Source organism: Sinohyriopsis cumingii, chromosome 18, assembly GCF_028554795.1.
Source record: "Sinohyriopsis cumingii isolate HCF-2022 chromosome 18, ASM2855479v2, whole genome shotgun sequence".
NCBI lineage: Eukaryota > Metazoa > Mollusca > Bivalvia > Unionida > Unionidae > Sinohyriopsis > Sinohyriopsis cumingii.
Window position 1 is genome coordinate 80,892,883 of NC_142978.1, and position 25,059 is coordinate 80,917,941.

Consider the following 25,059-nt stretch of genomic DNA (forward strand, 5'->3'; position numbering starts at 1 on the left):
CAGTGATCTAAATATTTATTGTTTTACAGCTCATCTTTGCCTAGATAAAGCTATATTTGGTGGACACATTGTATCCAACATATCCAAAGTTTCATTGGATGAGCTTGCACCTGGAGAAAAGGTAACACTATAATTGGTTTATATTTTAAAAAGAAGAGCAAATCGATTCAGTCATAATAATATTTTCTCACAAGGAACTTCTACTAAATTATACTTTCAATTCATATGTTACTTCAGAGCATGATATCCTTTTTGATTGCAATCACTTTCTCTCTCTTTTGTTTCACAAGAATATGAAATAATAATTGAAAGAATTGGAAGTCAAAATAAGTGAAGACTTTCAGTTTATTATCTTTTGAGCTTATAAATGTACATAAAGAATGGTATGAGCTTGTGTTTTTTTAAACACTGCTATCACCGATAAATGAAAGATTTTCAAAATATTTTGAGCTCGTAAATGTACATAAAGAGTGTTATGAGCTTGTGTTTTTGTAAACACTGCTGTCACCGATAAATGAAAGATTTTTCAAAATATTACAGATTTTTCAAAATATTATAAATGTTAATTATAAGTAAAACCAAGACTACAGTAAGTGGCACTGGTTTTCATGGATTAGAGTCATGCTGTGGGTATAATAGAAAACTTAAAAGAAACATACATAATAGAAAATCTAACTTAAAAAATTTAACTTAAACTTAAAAGTAACATACATAATGGAAAATTTAACTTAAAATATTTAATTTGAATTTAAAAGTAACAAAATTAATAGAAAATCTAGCTTACAGAATTTAATTTAAATGTTAAAAGTAACTTACTTATATCCAATGCTTTGCAATATCTAATCCATATTTTTTCTTCAAGGGTTTAATTTAAAAATGGCCTGGTTCATTTTGCTTAAATTATCACCTTTCATTATTGTTCCCTTTAAAAGTCTTTTTCTCGAATTAGAAAATGATGTTTTTCAAAAGACCCCTATCCCCGCTGGGTCCACCAGAAATTAAAGATGAATTTATTTATTCTTATAACAATTGCCAAAAAGTAACATTTCGTGGAGGTTCTATTAGTTTAACTCGTTGCATGTAGAAAACATCCTATTTTGTTACAAAGTTGGCACACATGATATCAAGATTTTGAAGATTTCATCAAAATGCTGGAACATCTTGTTCAATGAATGATGGCTATGAGTATACTGATTCCAGGAGTTGAATAGATGGATACTATCATGTCAAAGTTGTTATGCTCCACTGAGAATGTGGTATTACCTTGTCCATCCATCCATCCATCCATCTGTCGTGCCAAGCTTTCCTTTTATGTAAGTTTTTCAAGCACTTTAGTGGGGCAGTGTGTTCCATAAACACATTCCTGGTTTCAGAGCAAAGTCTAATTATGCTTTTTGTCAGGTTTTTCTTAATGAATCAAGAAAGTCAATTTTGGTTACAAAATTAATTTACCTAGTGTATGTACTTGCTTGGTAATTTATTTTATATTTTGTTGTTACCCTTTTCTTGAAGAATAAATGTACATAAATTTCATAAGATTTTACAAAGAGTGTGTATCTGTGATTTGGATTTTTAATGTAACATTTACAATTTTCCAGTCACATCGCCATGATGTCTGCAGTGTGGTTTTACAAAGTGCATTGCCATTGTGATGACTGTGTTATTAAGGGAAGGCATAAAATGATCTGATTAAAGGGAAATTCCAGAAATAAACTTGGACAGTGGTTTTTGGAGGCACAAATAAAATGCACACATTATCCATCAAATTTTAGCTGAGGTTACCAACTGTTTTTTGTAGGCAGTGTAATCCAAAAATCAAAGGAAATTTGTGCCTCTCATCCTTCACTTTTAGTTCTGAGGTGGTTCTGACATATATTCTAACTGAAACGTTTGCTTTTCCAGAGTTCCAAAACATTATTCATTAAATGTCTGCAAACTGGAAACAGAACCATTTTCATATCTGTAAGTATACCTTGTAATGACTTTGTAAAATGTTATTATTTTTCATTATATTATATTGCACACCATCCTTTAATAGATTTACATTGCTCTCTGTCTCTCTCACTATTTCACTTCATTTATTGTTTTTGAAAGAAACATTGAAAGTACATGTGTTTTTATTGTGCATGCCCAGGTAATTGACGTTGTACCAGCTCTGCATATAACTGTATATACTCACACAGAGCTGGATTTGTGCTATTTGTTAGGACTAATCGGTCAAGTTGCAATGTTTACCAACTTTGTAAATGTATACATCGTAAACTTTAACCTAAACAATGCAGTTTAATTGAAACGATTTGCATTGTAGGCTTACATTGGCAGTTATTGATATGTAAACTGATGACAGTGTGCATGCAGGTTGTAGTTCTTTCATTTACTCTACATCTTTTTCCACATAATGTAATGAGATTCAGGTTTCAAGACATGTCCTTCACGAGTATAGCTGACAATTTAGGCAAACCACCTTGAGAATCTTCCTTTAAAAAAAATGTATGGGACATAGGAATGGATTTAAACTACAGTCACAGGCAAGTGGAATTCTTAAAATGGAACCCGGGTTTTGGACACATAAATGATCTTTTTTCTTACACTCTGCTTACTGAATAGACACTATACTTCCAATCAAATTTCACAAGCAGTAATTAAATACATTTAGTTTTGTACAGATAGCTCATGAGTTTACAGTACTTTGAAATTTTTTATTTGTATGTTTTCATTTAATACAAGCAGTTATTGATTAAGTGAACTTAAAGTAATAATTTAAGCATATCAATTTAAGAAATTGAAGATTTGGTCAGTTTCTAACATGCAAACTAGATTTTTAAAATTTATTTGCATATATTTTAACTAGAAAATTCTAAACAATACAAAGATGTTTTGGTGATGAAAAAGTCTAAGCAACATTGTAACAAGATATAATTCTTCTAAATTTGTCACAATCAAAACAGCTGCTGCTTTGTGCGATACATCTACTTTATGTTGCAAATGTTTGTCAGTTGTATCCCCAGGTTTACTATACAAATTCAATTCCTCAGTGTTATAGACAAATTGAAAGTCCCTCCACATAAACTTGCTTCTTAAAAAAATATAATTTTGCCAACTTCATTTTTGAAACTCTAAAGCTGAAATGGATTTTGGCTAAATTTTTTGTTATTTTAGATGATATACATTGTGAACTGTCTCTTGGGAGTTAAACATGGGGTAAAGTTTCTCTGAACTTGGTGTCATTTCTAACAATGCCTTGAATATTGACATGACTTCCTGAGTCTTTCTTACTTTGTCTGGATTTTTTAAACTTTCATATTGTTGTATACCCCATCTAACTCTTACGTTCTTGGCAGAAGATATTGTGAAAAGCCCATAAACTGTTCTTCGCTACTTTACTCTATTTTCCCCATTATCCCCAGTGGCAAATGCAGCCATTTTCACACAGTATGACTGCATTTCTTAAAATGAAAAATGTTACATTGTTTTAATAATTTAAAATATATAGCAATAAATCATTCCCGATATTTTATTAGTGGACTATTATTGACTCTTTCAAGTTGTAAAAGTAGTTCCAGGATGGGTGTGCAAAAGAGAATTACAGATAGAACACCTGTATCTAATGCCAGATCAGAGATGTAAGATTATATGGGTAAATTATAAATCTGTTAATTGGAATGGGCAGTTCTTCAATGCCACATGCATAATTTATTTACACAGTTGCTGATTTTGTAAACAGTTACAGACAATAAACTCAACTAAGTTATTTGGATCCATAAACATTTCAACCTTACTAACCAGTGGCTCAGACAACATAACCCCTGATCTGTCAGCACATTATCATGAGGCAAATGAGGGTCTGTATTGTTATCAGTTGGGTCTGACCTGTACATGAGTAGAGATGGTGGGTTTAGTCAAAACATGACATTGGAATAAACTAATATTTTAAGTTATCAGTATTTCTGTGCCAGTTGGTGTTTGGTATTTTGTATCACCCACATTATTCACATATCTGCCAACCTTTCAGACAGTGTTGGGAAGTTTTTGAGACTCAAAACATTTGTGGTTTCCAAGAAGTTTTGAGGCTCAAAACATTTATTTTGTGTCCCACGGGAAGTTTTTGAGTCTCCAAACATTTTTTTGGTGCTCATAAGGGGAGTCATTGAGATTCAAAATGTTTGTTTTGTGGTCCCTAGGCAAGTTGGTGTGTAGCACCTAAATAAGTGATGTCAGTGCTCAGGAAAAAAATTCCCAAACATTCGTCCATGAGATGATTGAGTTGCAAAAGAGTTACTCGTCCCTATCTTCATTATACTCAACACACCATACTTCTCTAAACTGATTATGCTTTTTCTGGTGAACCACAGGTACTTGACATATGCTTGATACTAAAATTGGTCAAAGTCATGAAAATGTTACATTTTTGTACGTGGCACATTAGATAAACATATATTAAGACTCAAGGTTAATAACCCAAGAAAATTGCAGTTGCACATATAGCCCTGCATTTCTTAGTGCTATTCACATGTATATTGAAACCTTCAGTATTCTAGGTGTCATACCTTTCCTTTTAGTGAGCTATCACACGTCTTTGTGAGTTAAATATGGGAGAAGTTAAGAGAGACAGATTGTCTAATTTATATGATTTTTCATCAGGTCAGACTTTGTTTACTTGTCAGTGTAATTGCAAACACCATTAAGACATCAAGGGCTAAGTGTAAAACTACAGCACAATATTTTGATAATGTTTACTCATTGTAGTATCAAGCTTCCATCAGATACCTAAGGTAAAAAACAAAAATGTAGTTTTCTTTGCAACATGTTCAAGACTGGCAACAGGTAGGCAGATGAGGCATGCCAGATGTCAAGCAATGTTGAACTTAAGTAGTTGGCAAGAGTCAAAAACGCATTCAGATTTGATTTCAAGATGTGAAGATGCATGTACTGAGCCCAGGGATGAGTATTTTGTAACATTTTGATTAGTCCAGACAATTTTTACTCCGGAGCCCTGGTTGTACAGTTTAGAATAAGTTATATGCTGTTATAAGCTTATAACAAATGACTGGAAATTAAAATTGAATGCAAGAAAATAAAATATATTTTCCTTGAAGCATTTATTACACTTTCAAACAAAAAATAGATGGTAGATTGGAGTATTTGCATGTATAATCACAACACACAGACATGCACACATATGTACACACACTAACAAAATCACAGTCATAATAAAATACAAAATTACTGTCTTTAAAATCCTTATAACTTGTAGATGCAGATTTTGCTGCTCTCAGTAGTCCATTGAATGTTTGAAGGTTATGCAAGTGACATTAATGTTTTATTTGGCATTCATTAGAGACTGGTTGCTACTGTTTAGTAGAAATAAACACTTTAGCATTTGTGACTTGATGTCTCAGTAACTGCTGAAATATTAGTTACTTTTGAGATTGAACACATCAATTATCCCAATGTATGGTGTTGTTACTATGGCAACAGCTGTTGTATACTCCAGAATGACTAATATCAATTATGTTGTTTGCAGTATGTGCAAAGTAGAAAATGCAACTCCATGCTGCTGTACTTCACAAAGTCAAATTCAGGCATCAGTTAGTTCTGAAATTCAGTTTTTCTAGTCTTTGTAAGCTTTGCAGGTTATGCATCTTACCCAGAATTACAGCTGCATTTATTTTGCTTTCAAAAATGAATCAGGTTTACACACTGTTCCTAACTTTACCTTTCCAGCTACCAGAATAATCATGTTTTGCATTTTATGTATGTAGTAAAATCCAACTTCTAAAAAACGTTGCTGCTGATCACAAACTAGCCAAAAAGCTTTAATAAAGATAGCTTTAACATTCTTATTCAGATCAGCAAAGTGTAATGGTTTCAGCATTTTCATTCAAGGAAATTAAGTGTAATAACTTTTGTTTCATCCATATGCATCTCTGATTTACTTACAACAAATTGGGTTGTTCCATTTTATGTGCTTTACCTATGCAAATTAGCCTAATGCACTTTTCATTAAACAGACTAGCAAGGCAAAATAACAATAGCTACTCTTAGTTAGGGAAACCTTAGGAATGGTATTTTTATTTTGCTTCTGAATGCCTTTACCATGTAATTGCTTCTCATAACAGTATGAACTGCTCAGTGGTAATAGTTTTCCATGGAAATTAGGTGTAAAGCTATGCAAACCACGACTTTACTATTTAAACAGGATATAGATTACTGGTATATAATGTTGTATCAAGAAAGTTCTCTCTTGCTTTTTTTTTTCTTTTCAAGATTTATAAGAAATCTTATGAACATGAATGTATCGGAGGGGGTATGGGAATTAATAATGGTGTTCTTCATATGACATCACATGGTATAGCAGATAATCATGCCTTCATAAAAGATTTAGGGAACTTTTTGTAATTTGATTGCTGGCTGAAATTTTCTGTTTCATTCAGTCATTTCTTATTTTGAATGAATTCAATAAGATGAAGTTAGCCAAAATTATTTCCATAGAGCAAATTGTTTTTCCTTTTAATTTAAGAAAAACCTTTCAGCAGTAAATATTGGTAAACTGATCTTGGTTGAATCTGTTTTATTTTCTTGTGTTCTTTGTTTTTTTTTTGTCTTCTCAACAGCTTGATGATGACTAATTATGTCCATGTGAAGGAGGATTGCATTAATGTATGCCCAAATTTAAATGCCTTAATCAATAAATTCATAATTTGCTTGTGTTTCTGAGTCATAGTGTCCACTTGATATTAACGTCTCATTCAACCATATTTTTACTTGGCTTCATGAGATTATGGCCATATGATAGTCTGGTGAAATGCCTGATTGATCACTGTTACCAATATAATGTGCTTTGGTTAAACTGTGTAGAAGTGAAACAAGAAGAACATTTATTGCTATCTGATAATTTATCTTGACATATTTTCTGCAAGCTTTCAAACCAAAACTATGTGCACTGGTATATCAGTAAACATTACTTTGTTAAAAGGATGCTAATGCAGAAGTGTGATTATTTGTTGAATCTGTCCATGTTTATGTGATACCAAACAACATCCCATCAACACTGGAAACATGACATTATCCCCTTATCACAGGAAACATGACATCATCCCATCATTACAGTGAAACATGACATCATCTCATCACTCACATGGAATGAAATATAACATCATCCCATAATTCAAAAGGAAACATGATATCATCCCATCATTACAGGAAACATAACATCATCCCATCATCAGAGGAAACAAGACATAATCCCATCATTCAAAAGGAAACTTGACATCCTCCCATCATTCACAATGAAACATGGCATCATCTCATCATTACAGGAAACATGACATCATCTCATCATCACAGGAAACATGACATCATCCCATCATTCACATGGAATGAAATATAACATCATCCCATCATTCAAAATGAAACATGACATCATCTCATCATTCACATGGAATGAAATATGACATCATCCCATCATTCAAAAGGAAACATGACATCATCTCATCATCACATGAAATAAAATATAACATCATCCCATCATCACAGGAAACATGACATCATCCCATCATTCACATGGAATGAAATATAACATCATCCCATCATTCACAATGAAACGTGACATCGTCCCATCATCGCAGGAAACACGACATCATCTCATCATCACAGGAAACATGACATCATCCCATCATTCACATGGAATGAAATATAACATCATCCCATCATTCAAAAGGAAACATGACATCATTCTATCATTCACATGGAATGAAATATGACATCATCCCATCATTCAAAAGGAAACATGACATTATCCCATCATTCACAATGAAACTTGACATCATCTCATCATCACAGGAAACATGACATCATCCCAACATCACAGGAAACATGACATCATCCCATCATTACGGTGAAACATCACATCATCACATGGAATGAAATATAACATCATCCCATCATTCACAATGAAACATGACATCATCCCATCATTCACATGGAATGAAATATAACATCATCCCATCATTCACAATGAAACATGACATCATCCCATCATTCACATGGAATGAAATATAACATCATCCCATCATTCACAATGAAACATGACATCATCCCATCATTCACAGTGAAACATGACATCATCCCATCATTCACAATGAAACATGACATCATCTCATCATCACATGGAATGAAATATAACATCATCCCATCATTCACAATGAAACTTGACATCATCTCATCATCACAGGAAACATGACATCATCCCAACATCACAGGAAACATGACATCATCCCATCATTACGGTGAAACATGACATCATCACATGGAATGAAATATAACATCATCCCATCATTCACAATGAAACATGACATCATCTCATCATCACATGGAATGAAATATAACATCATCCCATCATTCACAATGAAACATGACATCATCCCATCATCACAGTGAAACATAACATCTTTCCAACATTACAATGAAACATGACATGATCCCACCATTCACTGTGAAACTTGACATCATAACATCATCACAATGAAACGTGACATCATCCCATCATCACAATGAAACATAACATCATCCCATCATCACAATGAAACATAACATCATCCCATCATTCACAATGAAACATGACATAACTCAGTCATCACAATGAAACATGACATCCCATCATCACAATGAAAAATGATTACAATCGAACATGACATCATCCCATCATTACAGTGAAACATGACATTACTCAGTCATTCACATTGAAAGATGACATCATCCCATCATTCACATACAGAGATTAATACAGTCAGAAATAGTTGTTTTAATGCACTGTTCCTTAGGCAGTTAGATTCTTAGTCATAAAACCATTATGATATTGATAAAATCTAGATCTTCCATCAAGCTTTGATTTATTTCACCTCTTATTCTAAATTCACACAGTTTTTAAGAATTTAATCAGAATTGAATAGAACTCATTAACAATAGTTAGGAAGAAAACACTGTATTTAGTAATGTTTTTCATCTAGTATAAGGAAAATTTGGGATTACTTAGAAAGTAAGTTCCATACTTACAGAATAAATACAGTTTAATGCTTTTTCTTGTTCCTTTAGATAAACTACATGGTGGAAGTGAGGAAAAAGAATCAGGTTATTCCATGTATGTGTCAGAAGAAAGAGATGTTTATGTTGAACTGTGTGGAACCATTTGAAGTCACAGTCAAGATTATGTCCATGAAAGTAAGTTTGGGTGGAAGCAGATAATACATGGATTTCATTTCCCAGGCGTATGTTCATTGATGTATGTACTGTTTGCATTAACAGTATCATTTCTTTTCATGTATGTACTGTTTGTACTAACATTATCATTTCATTTCATGTATGTACTGTTTGCATTAACAGTATCATTTCATTTCATGTATGTACTGTTTGTACTAACATTATCATTTCATTTCATGTATGTACTGTTTGAATTAACATTATCATTTCATTTCATGTATGTACTGTTTGAATTAACATTATCATTTCATTTCATGTATGTACTGTTTGCATTAACATTATCATTTCATTTCATGTATGTACTGTTTGAAGTAACATTATCATTTCATTTCATGTATTACTGTTTGTATTAACAGTATCATTTCATTTCATGTATGTACTGTTTGTACTAACATTATCATTTCATTTCATGTATGTACTGTTTGTATTAACAGTATCATTTCATTTCATGTATGTACTGTTTGCATTAACAGTATCATTTCATTTCATGTATGTACTGTTTGCATTAACAGTATCATTTCATTTCATGTATGTACTGTTTGCATTAACAGTATCATTTCATTTCATGTATGTACTGTTTGCATTAACAGTATCATTTCATTTCATGTATGTACTGTTTGCATTTTCAGTATCATTTCATTTCATGTATGTACTGTTTGCATTAACAGTATCATTTCATGGCCTCTGATTTGTCTTCCCTCTAACCCTCTGAGTTTTCATTCACTTTAGCCCTCATACACTCTAGCTTTCTAATTTTCATACACTAATTTTTCATATCCTGTAATTTTTTATACACTCTAATTTTTTTTCATAATCTGATTCTTATATCCTCAAATATTTCTTTTCACTCTAATTTTGCTCTCTCTCTCTCTATTTTGTCATACTTTGAATTTTCATTCACTTCAATTTATTATGTCCTCACATTTTTCTTTTCTTGCCAATTTGTCATTTGTCATAACCTCAGATTTTTCATACCACCATTCCATCAAAATTATATTAAACTGGTTATGTCATGTAACTTTCATTATATTAGATCTTTATTCTTTCTAAACTTTATCAAATTTAAGGCGACTAAGAAAATGTTAATAAATTTTTACCTTTATTTTTTGTATACTTGAAAAAATAAATACTTTTAAATTTTTTTATAAAAATTACAGACAATATTTTATACAATTTATAAATAATCCTGACTCCCCAGTGAGTGTGAATCTTGTTCTGTATGTGGTTTCTTATGCCCTAAAGTGTTATAACAGAAATATTTGGATATTTTTTGTTTCATTCTCTCACTATTAAGATTCTTTGCAGAATTCAATGAGTCGAAGTGACACTATTATCACTATCTGATGTATGTTAAGTTTTGCTTATAATTTTGAGTTGGTAATCTCTTTGCCAGAATGGATGGTCATCAGACTTGCTGGATGATAAAAAGTGAATTGTTATTCCCATGCTTTAGCTTTGTGGATTGTGTGATAACTTCCATCTTTCCTTCTGTCCATTATTCAGTCTCCTAAACAGCTGGCTGGAAATTCACCAAACTTGGTAGCTAAGTTGTTTGTATAGTAACTAACTGCAAGATGGATATAAAATATTTGGCCTCCTCCTCAGGAATCCAAGGAAAATGATAGGTCAAATAAACAGAAGATGTGATTACAATGATATTTTAAAAAAATTGCATGGAATTTAACTCTATACACAAAGTCATATAAAGAGGACACTTATGCAGTCAATTGTGGGTTATGACCCCTGAGTCAAGGTTAGGGGTATATGGGTGTGCAGAATTATATAAAAGAAAGTATGCAGAATGAATTAGTGCAGGTTGAATATGGGAAAATTCTTCAACAGGAGAGGAAAAAGTGAAAAACCAAGGATGTGAGATATGTAAATTTATGTGGAAGATAGACATTTTACATCGCAAAACATCATCTCAGGCAAAGATGAAGTGTTTATGAACACAGTCATTTAAGGATCAATTCAGTTAATTATACTGATGACTCCCATAGTACAGTGTGACCCCGCTATAACATGGTAGTTGAGAGCCATAGAACCCAACAGTGTTATAGATTGAACCATGTTATAAGCAATCAGGTCAGTTAGCTGAAGAAAATAATGCACGTACCCCACAAAAATGTGCAGGGGGGTAGGTAATAAATGTGGGCAGTAAAATACATGCTTCATCTGCACAGTTACCATCTTAAATCGATGTATATTAAATGAGAAATACACCTGTAGTGAAAACAGAGAAGGCATTTATAATAATTTACTTTATTTAGAGAACCACAAATTGGTACATATACATGAATACTGTTTATATATACATGTCTAATGTATAGCATAAATAGAGTATCAACACCATGTACTCACCTGCAAATTTCATCATATACATTGAATCCACAATACACAATACAAGTGATTCCATCGAAAATATGCACACAAACGGATTTAAAATATTCAGTATGTTTATCACTGGTCACTGAATTCAATGGAAAAACATAGCACAATCACGTAACAAATGACGAAGCACATTTACTTTTCAGTACATCCCAAGTTGGTAAAAGTTAGTTTTCGTTTTAAGCCACTGTTGGTAGTGTTCGTAAGCATACACTTTTTCCCTGCTAAAAAGAAACTTTCACGGTACAGTTAACATGCTCCAGTCATGATGGAAAATGCAAAAATCCATCAGATTCCATTACTTTTATTTAAGTTTGGTACTGACTTCCTTTGAAGAAACATTTTTTGTTTTTATTGAAGATTGTAGTCGGCTTTCTTTGATGAAGGGTGCATGTGTTATTGAAGTCACCGCTAAAGGACGGCTTTGGAGAACCAAACAAATGCCCATTTCTTATTGTGGCGGCAACATCAAATAATTGTATTGCATGATTGAGACTGATTTTTTTCCACATGCTGAATACGATTTCATAACAATTGGTGCTTCAAAGTATCAGGATACATTTTTAAAAAGGAATTGGCCGTTGTTTGGTCTATTCTAGTTACTGTTCCTCCCTGCCTATTGAATAAACCAGTAAGAAGTTTTTTTATATATATTTGTGGTAGCAGCATGATGCTGCCTTCCACGCATGTGTCAGAAATTTATTAAAGCATCAACCGACATTAGAGACGTGGGTGTTCTGGTCTGATGACAGGGATTATTACAGAAAATGTGAGTGTTCTGAAGGATTTAATTCTGAGTGAAAAGAAGAGGAATTTTACTTACCATCCACATACAAATGTCAGTCTATGTAAATATATTAAATTCTAGCGAGTGGCCAAAAATCCAATGAAAGATAGATTACGAGATAATGCCTCATCTGGTTGATCTCCATTACCAGAAATGTCAACAACAAAAAAATCGGATATCTTACAACATACAGTGCTCATGCTAGATATCAAGATAAGCTGATTATGATATAACAATGCACTGTTTAGATGGTTTGTCAATATGGACAAAGAATTTGTTCTGTGTAACAATAAGGAAAAAAAATCCAAGTTTGTGACATTGGCAAAGCCCTATGCGATCCCAGAATAAACTTTTTACATGTTATTTTTTTTTAAGAAGAAAAAACTATTTTTTCATGTACGACAAATTACATATAAAATTTTAGGAGTCATGCCATGATCGCCTTGTATTATTCATACGCGATCTCTTCCCCAAAATGATAATAAACTTTTTACATTTTTTTCATACTTTTAAGAAAGATTTTTTTTTTTGTGTACGAGAAAAATACATATATATGAAATTTTGGGAGCCACACAACAACCGTGTTATATCCGAATTCATGTTATAACGGAGCGTGCTATAGCAGGGTCGCACTGTACAAGTTACATGGATCATGTAGGCATTCAACACTATTTCAATAATGGGTATCATTTTTTAGAATTTGATTCTACATACCTTTAATTGGCAAGTATTCACTTCATTTGGATTTGTATACATCCATATTCTTTGGAAGGTCATTATTTAGATGCCTTGATAGGCACATGCAGCAAAATAAATATTAAAGTATGTAGACATTTTTGGACGAAATGAACCTAAAGGTGTGATCCAGTACAATCCAAATTGAATGTCGCATGCTGTGATGTCACAATGAAAGCTATGCATATTGATAAACAAATTCGTACTACACTCAATTGTGCCAATTCCACTCGACGTGCTCTTATTTTGACCCAAGATTAGAACATGGCTACCATTGTGAAAATCAATAACGATAGATAATATTCGTCTGGAATTTTCTTGGTGACATTTAAGGTTGAGAACATTCAACAATCAGGATTGAATAGACTTTGGTTAAAGAAAATTAGTATTACATTTTAAAAAGAAAAATTTATATTTAATTTAAAATGAGTAAATGTGCATACATGACCTATGTGAATTGTACTATTATCTTGAGGATTAGAATTGGCCAATACTTTTCTTGATCAGGTCTTTAAAGCTTTAGATGAGCTTCGTTCCATTAAAATTCCCGTACTTATGTTACTAACTTTTGTTTAATAATGCTATTTGGGTTTCTCAGCATCACATGGGTCTATGTTCTGAATGATATATACAGAAGTCCATTCATAGTCCAAGATATTCTTCATCCAAATAGTTTTATGCGTTTTGTTCGCTTTATATTGTCCCTATTTTGATAGCCATTGTGTCAGGTAAAGTTTGATGTTAAGCAGTAGATCAGGTATTATTTGTGAAAGTTAACTTTGTGCAACATTCACAGACAATAATTAAGGCATGAAGATGTCCAAAAGTAAGTGGTGCAAAAAAATTTATAATGAACTTAATAATAATTTGAAATGAATTTGCCACATGACATTTAAGGTTAGACATTAAGAATCATCATTTGTGAAATATTAAGGTAATAAACTTTTTTTAAATATAAATTTATGTTTTGCAAGCAATTCCAGATAACTTCAAAGTTTATTGGTTAATGTCTTGTACCATTAGTTAAACATATTTCCCCAAGTAATGGTCATGACATAGGCAAGTATAGATAAAGTATTTTCTCGCTAATTGCCCAGCAAATAATTGCTGAATGAGTGTTTTAAAATTCCTTAAATATGCACAGGTTGAACATCAGAGATTTCTTTTATCAAATGCACAAAATGTGTATGTTTTTGATGAATTGTTTTATTATATGACAGTTATTGAGATTAAATTGGCTTTTCACAACAGAAGGACTGTATGGTTGATTTTGCAGCGAGTTGTAAAAATTTCTGAAAGTCTCAAATATTTTTCATTGACATTATGATTTTTTTTCACAGGATTGTTATTGCATTTATTAAATTGTATTAAGTTTTTTATTACAGTGAAACCTGTTTTGTGAGACCACTGCTATGAAAGACCACCTGTCTTGAGAGACCAGGTTCTCTTTGCACAGATTTATTGGTTATATAGTGTTATGACCTATCATGAGAGACCACCTGTCTTGTGAGACCATTATTTTTTGGCAGAATAGGTGGTTTTTCAAGACAGGTTATACTATAATAAGAAACGAAAGTTACTGCAACCAATTCATTTTAAATCCAATTTCTTCCTGGGTTTGTACTCCTATACACAATACACCTATTTAAAAAGTGATGTCATATTGTTAACATCATACTGTTATGATCATATGATTTTTAGTTATGCGTTTAGTGTTGATTTTTATAAAGCATACTAAATGAATTGCCAAGTTTTAACAAGTGTTTCAGTGTCAATAATGATATACAGCTAATGATTTTGGTATGATAGTTCCTAGCTGTCTCTGCAGGAGAGAAAACAGTCATTGGTTGTTTGGAATTTAGCTGTTAGACGTTGTAAATATTGCTGTTTTTGTCTCCCCAGTTTGAAGCTACAGAAGTGGTTCAGGTTGATGAGCCCTTCCTGGCCATGCCAGAGCTTCATTGTACATCACCCTGGCCAGTAGAAATACAAGACAGCAGTATAAAGCTGGTAAGTAATCCTTTATTTGTTACCAAATTGAATTAATTAAAAGCCCACAAGGAATGCATCAAGACATGTACAGACACATGGAGCTACTAGAGCTTATCGTATTTACAGATTAGCATAAAATGCATTTTCCCAGCTCTTGAGGTATTTGTTGTTCCTCCATGATATTTGCACATTCACTGTCGGATCACTTAGACCTGTGGGCTCTTAGTAGGGAGAATGCTTTGAGAGATGAAGATGATAAAATAATGTAGACCTAGAAATTTGTTTATGAAAAGCAAGTGGAAAATGGTACATGGATGTCATTCTGGGAAGTTTAGGTGGCAGAAATCCTGGGTAGAGTTAAGTAGGCTCCATTTCTTGTATGACTGATCATTGTGTTCTCATTAACATTTCAACTTTTAATTCTCTCATGATTGTCTTCCTGACTGCTATAGACTTTGCATATGAACACGATTCTCTTTAATGTATCAATTCTTCTGGCCTCTAGCTCAAATGTGTAACAACATTTTTTCTTTTTTAAAATCCATCCCTGAGTACAATAATACTGATAATTTTTACTGATACGGATCTGTTAGGGATAGTGTCAAATGTATTCTAACCCATGGAGTGGATTTGATTCATCAACAGGCATAACAGTTATGCATTGCTAGTGTGCGACTACCTGTTAATAAAACACCAAAATACACCTGACATTTGACAAGTGCATACTTCTGATCATACAAATATTATGCACTTGAGTTTTGTTTGCCATGAGGGCTTTACTAGCACATTGTGTTGTGCTCTAGCTACATAAATACCGTGAATGTTGATCACTTTCCAACTTGAGTAGGACAAAATATTCCTTTTCAGATCGGTAGTATCTTGCAGCTATTTTTACAGTGGTTTGTGGAGTGTTGAAATAAGGCACCTGTCATTCTTGAAATAAATTGCACTGAATAAATTGTCATTAATTTTATTTAATTTATTTTCATGAATATCATTTCTTTTCCTTATCCTTGCATCACATTAATAGTTTCGTTGGTACTTTCTTAATGATATATTTCTGATGGGAAGGGGGTCCTATTATTTTCACAGATGGATTTTTGTTCACTTGAACTTTAGGTAAGTTTGTAATTTACAGTAACCATGAAATTTAGGAATACTGGTATCCTAGGAGTAAAGTGTTTCAGGTTTTAGAAAACTTAATTAACAGCAGATGATAATATGCAATATTTCTTTAAATTTCTTTTTTCAGACTTCCTATGTAGTTCACACTGATACATTCCAGTCTCAGCTACAAGGAGGTAAGCACTTATTTTTTCAAATCAGAATTTATAACCATTATATTTACTCAGATAAAGGAATACAATTTGTTTTACCCCCCCAACAAATAATGTTCTTAAAAAGCAAGGTATTACAGTGTAGTTGTGGATTATATGCTTCATGAAGCATGAGATTTGTACTCATTTATCCAAAGTAAACTCGTAAGTTAGTTGATGTATGCACTGTATGTGAAGATGACAGTTTGGTTGCCAGACATGACGGCTAAATTATGCTTGTAAATAAATGATGTTACAATGTGTCACAAATCTGGTACATCCTAGAACTAAAATCTTGTTCAATCCATTTGAAACAAGAGGTTGAGGGTTGACATACTTTACAACTGTGATGACGATTTTTTAACCTGGAGGAAATTCAGTCTCTCCATGCACATGGCATACTGTTTATTCTCTTTTACCAAGTATAGTTTGTATTATTAATAATAGTAGCAAGCTTTATGGTTTTTCTAAATTTAGTAACAAAGTATAGATCCACTGGCCTTTCAGGTCAGTTCTTTTATGTCAAGGGAAGCAGCTTAAATTTAGGTAATTGATTACACCTAATAATAGTGGTCTCCACTGAATATTGCTCAATTAATAATGCTTAAAACAATAGTAACAAGTGTTTTTTTAAAAAAAAAAGGAAATCACCACAATAATTTGTCAGTAATGTTTCAGATGTTAATATAAATTCTCTGGTGACATATAAAGAAAACAAACTTTAGAAAATTATTATAAATATTATCTAAAGCAGTATGTTTAAGATAGTGAAAAGGATAACAAATAGCGATGTCTCAGGCTCTTTATTCTACCATCAGATATTGTGTATATTAGTCTCATATTAATCTCACATCAACAGATCAAGTCATCAGTATTTGCAGTACTTTGATGTAGGGAAAGTCAAAAAATATGTGATAAACAAAATTAATAGCTACACACTAGTAATGTTTGTATAATTTCAAGAATTTGCATTTTTTTGGTATGAATTTGATACTTATAATTCTTTTTACTGAGTAAAATATGCTAAGTTTATACAGGGACAGGGGCCTCAAGTGGAAAGAGTTGGTCTAAGGTGTTTGCATGTACTGATCATAGACATCTCACCTCTATTCACATGGGGTTTGAGTCTTGACTCAGTCAGTATGAGTATATGAAAAGTCTTGCCAGTAGTGTTCCGTGGGTTGATGGTTCTTTTTGGGGTTTTCCCAGATTCTTCTTCCACCAGATTTACTGCCCACCATATATAGCCTATCATGTGCTGAAAAATGGGATTTAAACCCATAAAACCAAACCATATTGGGATTGATTGATAGAATCTAACTTTCTTGACAAGTTATTTCTCTAGGACCAGTGTTTTCAAGGTGATGTAAGAAAGAGACTGTATAGTCATTGGAGCAACACAGTTTTATATTTGTGATTTACTAGTGATCTATTATAGCAAGAAGAGAGCTTGGCTTAATAAAGCAAAATTTCTGATATCTTGTACATATACATTGTACATTATGAGCTAGTACATGTATATTAACCATGCATTGTTCTGATGTATATATATATATATATATATATATATATATATATATATATTTATTTTCAGTTTGCCTGAAGAAAACAGAATGTGCAGCAGAATGCATAAGTCTAAAGCCTTTAAACTCGATTCATCCCACAGTTTCACTTGGCACGTACATGCTACACTGGAGAAGGTAAGCTGAGAACATTAAACACAAAAAATATGGGGATAATACAAAATTGACATAGTCAAGATGCTTATGCCAACTTCCTAGCCTGATCTATACATACACGTTAGCATAACCTACACCTAAACATTAGCATAACCTACACATTAGCATAACTTACACCTACACATTAGCATAACCTACACCTATCCATTAGCATAATCTACACCTACACATTAGCATAACCTACACCTACACTTTAGCATAACCTGCACATATCCATTAGCATAACCTACACCTATCCATTATCATAATTTACACCTACATATTAGCATAACCTACACGTATACATTAGCATAACTTACACCTACACATTAGCATAGCCTAGACCTATAAATTAGCATAACCTACACCTAACACATACACATTAACCTAGACCTATCCATTAGCATAAACTACACCTATCCATTAGCATAACCTACACCTACTCATTAGCATAACATTCACCTATCCATTAGCATAACCTACACCCACACATTAGCATAACCTGCACCTACACATTAGCATAAGATACACATATACATTTGCATGACATACACATACACATTAGTGTAACGTACACTTCACATGATCATAACCTACACTAACACATTAGTTTGACTTAAACTTCACATTACCAAAACTAATCTTACACATTAGCATAACATACACCTGCTTACACCTACACATTACAATTACACCTACTTGTTAGACTAACCTTAATTGACTCATTAGTATAACCTACACTGAAACATTAGCATAACTTACACTGACACATTAGCATGACATACATTTACCCATTAGCATAAAAAAATTCTATATCAAATTTTTTTTTCTTTTGTAACCTTCATTATAACCTGGAAAAAGTGTTAAGAACTTGTAATTTGAATGGCTTAGATGTCAGCATAAGCTGATTTTAGAGGTGGAGTAAACTAAAGTATCAAAAGGAAACCACTGACCTTGGATGTGCAACCACACACTCTTGCAGTGATCTGATTATGTAGAAAAATGTTGATATCTAAATATTGGTTGTCCAGACTTGTTGATTATATGGGACAGTGGGGTTTTCCACGATGAACACTTTATGTTTCTTTATGTTTATTTAGTCGGACAGGGGCCCCGAGTGGTCTAAATTGCTCTCTGTTATGGATTACTGCCATCTCACCTCTGTCTGCGTGGGTTCAAGTCTCGGATTCGGCTAATGTGGTTATGTGAGAAAGCTTGCCAGTAGCTTCTTGTGGATCGGTGGTTCTTTCCGGGGTTTTCCTGGATTCTTCCTCCACCATTAATACTGGCCGCCATGTATAGCCTATCGTGTGCTGAAAAATAGCGTTAAGCCCTACAACAACAACAACAACAATTAGTCAGACAACCAATTATCTATACAAAATCCATGTTTCCCATTGGGTCTGAGAAATTGGCATTTTACTGAATTGAATTTAGGAACAGAAAATATAAAACAAGCAAAATACGATAGCTATGCTATCCAGCTGCCAGATTAATTTCTGTGAATATACTTTTAGTTATGAAGGACCTATTGAAAATTTGAAAATTATACTTTTTGTATTTCATTCATCTCTTTTATTTGGTTTTGCAGAAAATTCTGAGTACAGTAAGGTAATTTCTTGTGAACTTTACACGAAAAGTGGGTGGGTGGAAGGAAAAAGCTTTTTTATTCCCCCTGTAGAGTAAACAGGAGCAATATACCTATTGCCATCTCCATATGTCGCTACCGCATGGTGGCAGCAAATTCCAAATTTTCAATATGCAATTGCAATTACCCCACACCCAGATGTCCAAATATGAAAAATGGGGTGGGAATATTAGGAGGAAACCCAGATTAGAAAATGGACTGCTATTCATTTTAAGCCAAATTTGTAGTCCGAATTGTTGACTGTCAGAGCTGAAATGAGAAATTGTCGTCTCTTGTACATGTATTATATATTAAAAATGATATGAGCCTCTGTATCAATACAGGTTTGGGGACTGGTTTAACAAATTACAAGAAGACAAGTTGATTTTACAGAAAATTCAGTCCTTGTTTATACATCAGTATATAATTTTGAAGGTCTTTTGTCAGAATTTAAATCAACTCTTCTGAAACTGTTTTTTTAAATGATGGATTTTTAACCAGATTGCCTTAAGAAGATTAGGTTGTTTGAAAAATCTTGTTCGGGATTTTATTGACACAGATAAATTCAGGGTTAAACTCGTTTTGTTACAAGACAAGATTCTAACTATTTATAAGGGTTTGAAAAGAAACAAAACTAATTTATGTTCATTATGTTGTTCCCACTTAGCAACATAATGCAGGTCAGCAAAATAAAGTTAGAATTTTTATTCCATACATTGAAATGACTTTACATGCCAATTTATAGGAATATGACCAAACTTGATTCACGTGATACATTGTATGGTTTTGTACATCATCATCTTTTCTGACTTATATGTTTTGGAGAGTCTTGAAAAAGAAACATCTTTAGATTTAGAAAATGCATGTTTTATAATCTAAAAGGTTCTTTAATTCCATTCAGTAATGGTCATATGTAAACCTTGAAAAATTAATTTCATCCTGGAAAAACCCTGGAAATGACCTGGAAATTTATCTTTAGAAAAGCGTGGGAATGATGTGTATCCAATCAAAAATGGACTCATGGAAAAGAAGGGGGAGGATTTGTTTAGCTCTTTCTAAGGCATGGAAGGGATACTGCCTAAATGACCTGTGGATACTGCCTAACTGACCTCTGGGTTTTACATATTGTTTCAGAGGGCTGCTATACCATGTTCAAAGCCCTCAAAGTCTGCTTTTTCTAATGAGTCACAAGTGTCCCATTCAAGTGGATTTTCAGCAGCAGAAATCAATACTTTCGTTACACAAAGGGCAGTTGAGATTGTTCACTTGGTAAATTCACTAGGATTTGACTCCATGCCTTCTCATTGGTCCTGATGTTAATGGTAAGCATCATCTACTTAATGGATCAAACTCAGTCATCCACTTCATTTTGACACCACATTTTGAATGCAGACACTGTGATTGGTACTCAACACTGTTCAAGATGATGTTGCCACAGCCAGTGCATACCTTGACTGTCACATTCAGAAGACATCCTATAATTCATAAAGGTTTGTGTACAGTTTAGGTACTTGCTTTGTTTTGAATATTACCTTCATGTGAATCATGTATTATGTTGCACTTCTAAACCTCTTCCATGTCTGTGACATCAAACTACCTGATTAGTATTCCTCAAAAGAATCAAGTTAGTCATTGTTGTACTAAGATTGTAAAGTCCGCTCCTGTGGCCTGGTGGTTAGAGCGTCCGTATTGGATGGGGGAGGTCGTGGGTTCGATCCCCCGCTGAGTCATACCAAAGACTTTCAAAAATGGTACTAACAGCTGCCTCGCTTGGCACTCAGCATTAAGAGGTTAGTGTTAGGACTGGTTGGCCTGGTGTCAGGATAATGTGACTGGGTGGGACATCATGCAACATGTCTGCAGCATAATGCCCCAGTGCTCAACATCACTATAAAATGTCACACTGCAGACATCATAACGATAGGACTGAAACATTGTTAAACCGACATTAAAAATCCAAATCACACACACACACACACACACACACTAAGATTGTAAAGTACTTGTTTGACCACTGCTTTGCTTTAGCTTCCTTTTCAGCAAGGGATAATATGACCTTATCACATCCCATCTTTTAATTCATTTGGGCATATTTCTGAGCCCTTTTGAATACTATTCTCTCTTGGGAATTTATCTTGAATCATTTTGTTGGTATTTATTATTTACTCAAAGAATCTATTTTCAGACTTTGAAATCTTCATCTTTTGGGTTTCGTTAGTATGGTATGGGGTCCTAGCTGCAAACATTTGAAGAGAACAGTGTGATAAATCTATGGGCAATATTGGAAACTTTATATTTGCATTATGTACAAAATACAATATTTGTATCCAGATATTCATTTAGTCCATGGTAGGCACTGAATTTATCTGTTTCATTTTGGTATTCATTAAACTATTACTTAATTTGGATTTTAACAATTTGAAAATATTACATTAAATATTACTCACTAGAACGTCAAGTGTCCTCAGTGTTGTTTACCCTCATGTGTTTACTAGTATGCTGTTTCCATTTTCGTTATGACCAGACAACTTGTATTTGTATTATATTTTGTGTTTTACTATAAACTGTTTCTTCTTGATAAATTAAAATTCAGATTTGATTGATATTTGCCTTTTTGGAAGTCAGATCTAATTCCCAAGTAACATTTAGTTATCTGCCAGTGCTAAGCCTTTAGGTTGTAATGACAGCACTCAGTTTGTATTCTCAACTCATGAACTGTGAATTTGATACTTGTTCACTGCCAAGTTGATCCCTGTGTTCATTTAACAGAGTTTGCACTTTCTGTGATCATGCCACTTAATTGACACCTATTCTGTGTAACGTATGCTTAAATGCATTTTCATTGATGTATGCTCAGAGTGTCCGAGTCTGTGTTTGAAATTTTGGTGAATACCGGACAGCCAAAACATTGTATGTAAAAAAAGATTTGCATGCTTAAAAGAATTCAAAGTCTGTTTCAGACTCGACTTACTTTGTAACTAAAATAACCTTTGTATTTGATAGTGTGAGTTGAGACAATGGGTTTACTTCTCTCTATGTGGTGTTTACTCCTCAACCAAACTTCAGTTGTTTGCACTGCTCCAGTGGCCCAAGTAACTAAAAATGTCCACCTCGGATGCTGGAGGTTGCGGGTTCGAACACTGGCAGATTGATACCAAAGACTTATAAAAATGTACTAGCAGCTGCCTTGCTTGGCACTCAGCATTAAGAGTTAGTGTTAGGACTGGTCGACCTGGTGTCAGGATAATGTGACTGGGTAGGACATGATTCTACATGTTTATGGCATGATGCCCCAATGCTAGACATCACTATAAACTGTCACACTTCAAACATCGTAGCAATATTACTGATTTTTTATATATAGCTCTGTTACAAATCCAGATCACACGCTATTGTTTGCCACATTGTTATCCTAATTGATACAAACAGGCATTGATGTCAGCAAGGTAAAGCGTCATACAGTGGATTAATTATCTTTACTTTTTTAACCCATGCTAGCAAAAATGGCGATGTTTTACCGATGTTTAAGCGATGAATTTATATGCTACATAACAGGTCCAGATTATTTTAGTCGATACATTTGTCTTTTTTGAATTAAAAAAATATAAAAAAAAATAAGCATTCTGTTTACCTAGTTTATTGTAAGATATGGTGGGGTGAGGGCAAAGTCAACACACTGTTTACAAGACTTTGTCAGGACTCTGAAGTGGTACCTCCAGCACACCATGCCAGTCAGAAGAGGGAGATGTCAATTACACCTCCCTCAAGTAGGTACGATCATTCCAGATATTTTTTGTTATCTTTTCAGCATATAGGGGAGATAACCCAAGATCATATGAATTATTGCATATTTCCTCCCACAAAATTAGGCAGTTACCACAAGACTAGGATTTGAATGACTCTTAAATTCATACTGTGCAGCAGACTTCTTTTCTAGCTTATACCTCAGAATTTTCTTATTCCATGAGCTCAATTCCATCTAGTGGGGCCAATTGAATTTTGCCAGAACATGAATTTATATGAGAGAATAGAAAACAATCACTTATTGAAGATAGAATTGTTGTTTTGTATTTTCCAAAAAATAATAAAATGGAATAAATACGAGGGAGCTAGATCGTCGGGTACTAGCATAAGAAGTAAACAAACTGAGTGTGATAGACTATTGCTTACTAGCGATAGTAGTAAACAAATTGAGAGTGTTGGACCATAGCTTACTAGCAATAGTAGTAAACAAATTGAGAGTGTTGGACCATAACATACTAGCAATAGTAGTAAACAAATTGAGAATGTTGGACCATAACTTACTAGCATAAGTGGCAGAGGTCAAGCTAGACTTGAATATTTGTTAGAAGTGACTTCTCCTTTTGGATAGAACAGGGAGAAGTGGAATCTGAACAGGGATAAGTTGGAGCAAATGTTGTTGTTGTTGTTGTTGTTGTTGTAGGGTTTAACGCCATTTTTCAGCACACGATAGGCTATACATGGCGGCCAGTATTAATGGTGGAGAAAGAACCTGGGAAAACCCCGGAAAGAACCACCGACCCACGAGAAGCTACTGGCAAGCTTTCTTACATATCTACATTAGCTGAGCCTTGGACTCGAACCCACTCAGACAGAGGTGAGATGGCTGTGATCCGTAACAGAGAGCGCTTTAGACTACTTGGCCACTCGGGGCCCCAGTTGGAGCAAAGCGAGACACACAATATGTGTGTGTGTGTGTGTTGTTTTCATTCTCTTATTTGAAATATGCCATCTATATCCCAGTAAGCATATTTGCAATTAACATTGTTTGTTTTCAAGTAGAAAATTTTCTGAGTTTTATCAATATTATAAACACATTTGGTGCATGTTTAAAACTATCATATTCATATTCAGTGTGATTTGGCAATATGACTTAAAAAGAGAACAACAGAAGCTATACATTGTAATGAATTTTAACTAAGTAATTAGATTACAGTATTGTAATTGCAAGTTAGTACAAATGCTTAATCAACTACCCTTAATCAAGATTTTTTTCTTTTTACTTTGTGAAAGTCCATTATAAAATGGCATTTGAAAAGATTTCTAAACCTGTTTTAGTCAACCCCTGTATCGTGTACATTAGAGCAAATGCACACGTCTTTCAGATCATACTGTTTGTCCTAATTTCTTTGTTGCCGATAAAATTTTACCATAACTGTTCATAGACAGCACACTGAAGAATTAAATTCAGTATATGAATGAACTAAACCTTTTTTT

At 33.4% G+C, this 25,059-nt stretch overlaps 1 protein-coding gene across 1 annotated transcript in view; it reads left to right on the forward strand.

The window, feature by feature from the left end:
- Positions 1-25,059, forward strand: part of LOC149777149 (trafficking protein particle complex subunit 11-like) — a 151,074-nt gene that overhangs the window by 107,494 nt on the left and 18,521 nt on the right. Inside the window, exons 23-28 of the mRNA XM_089941840.1 lie at positions 30-121; positions 1,903-1,962; positions 9,094-9,219; positions 15,071-15,178; positions 16,413-16,461; positions 18,071-18,176. Of these exons, the coding sequence (XP_089797966.1) occupies positions 30-121; positions 1,903-1,962; positions 9,094-9,219; positions 15,071-15,178; positions 16,413-16,461; positions 18,071-18,176 (541 nt within the window). The remainder of the gene's footprint in view (positions 1-29; positions 122-1,902; positions 1,963-9,093; positions 9,220-15,070; positions 15,179-16,412; positions 16,462-18,070; positions 18,177-25,059) is intronic.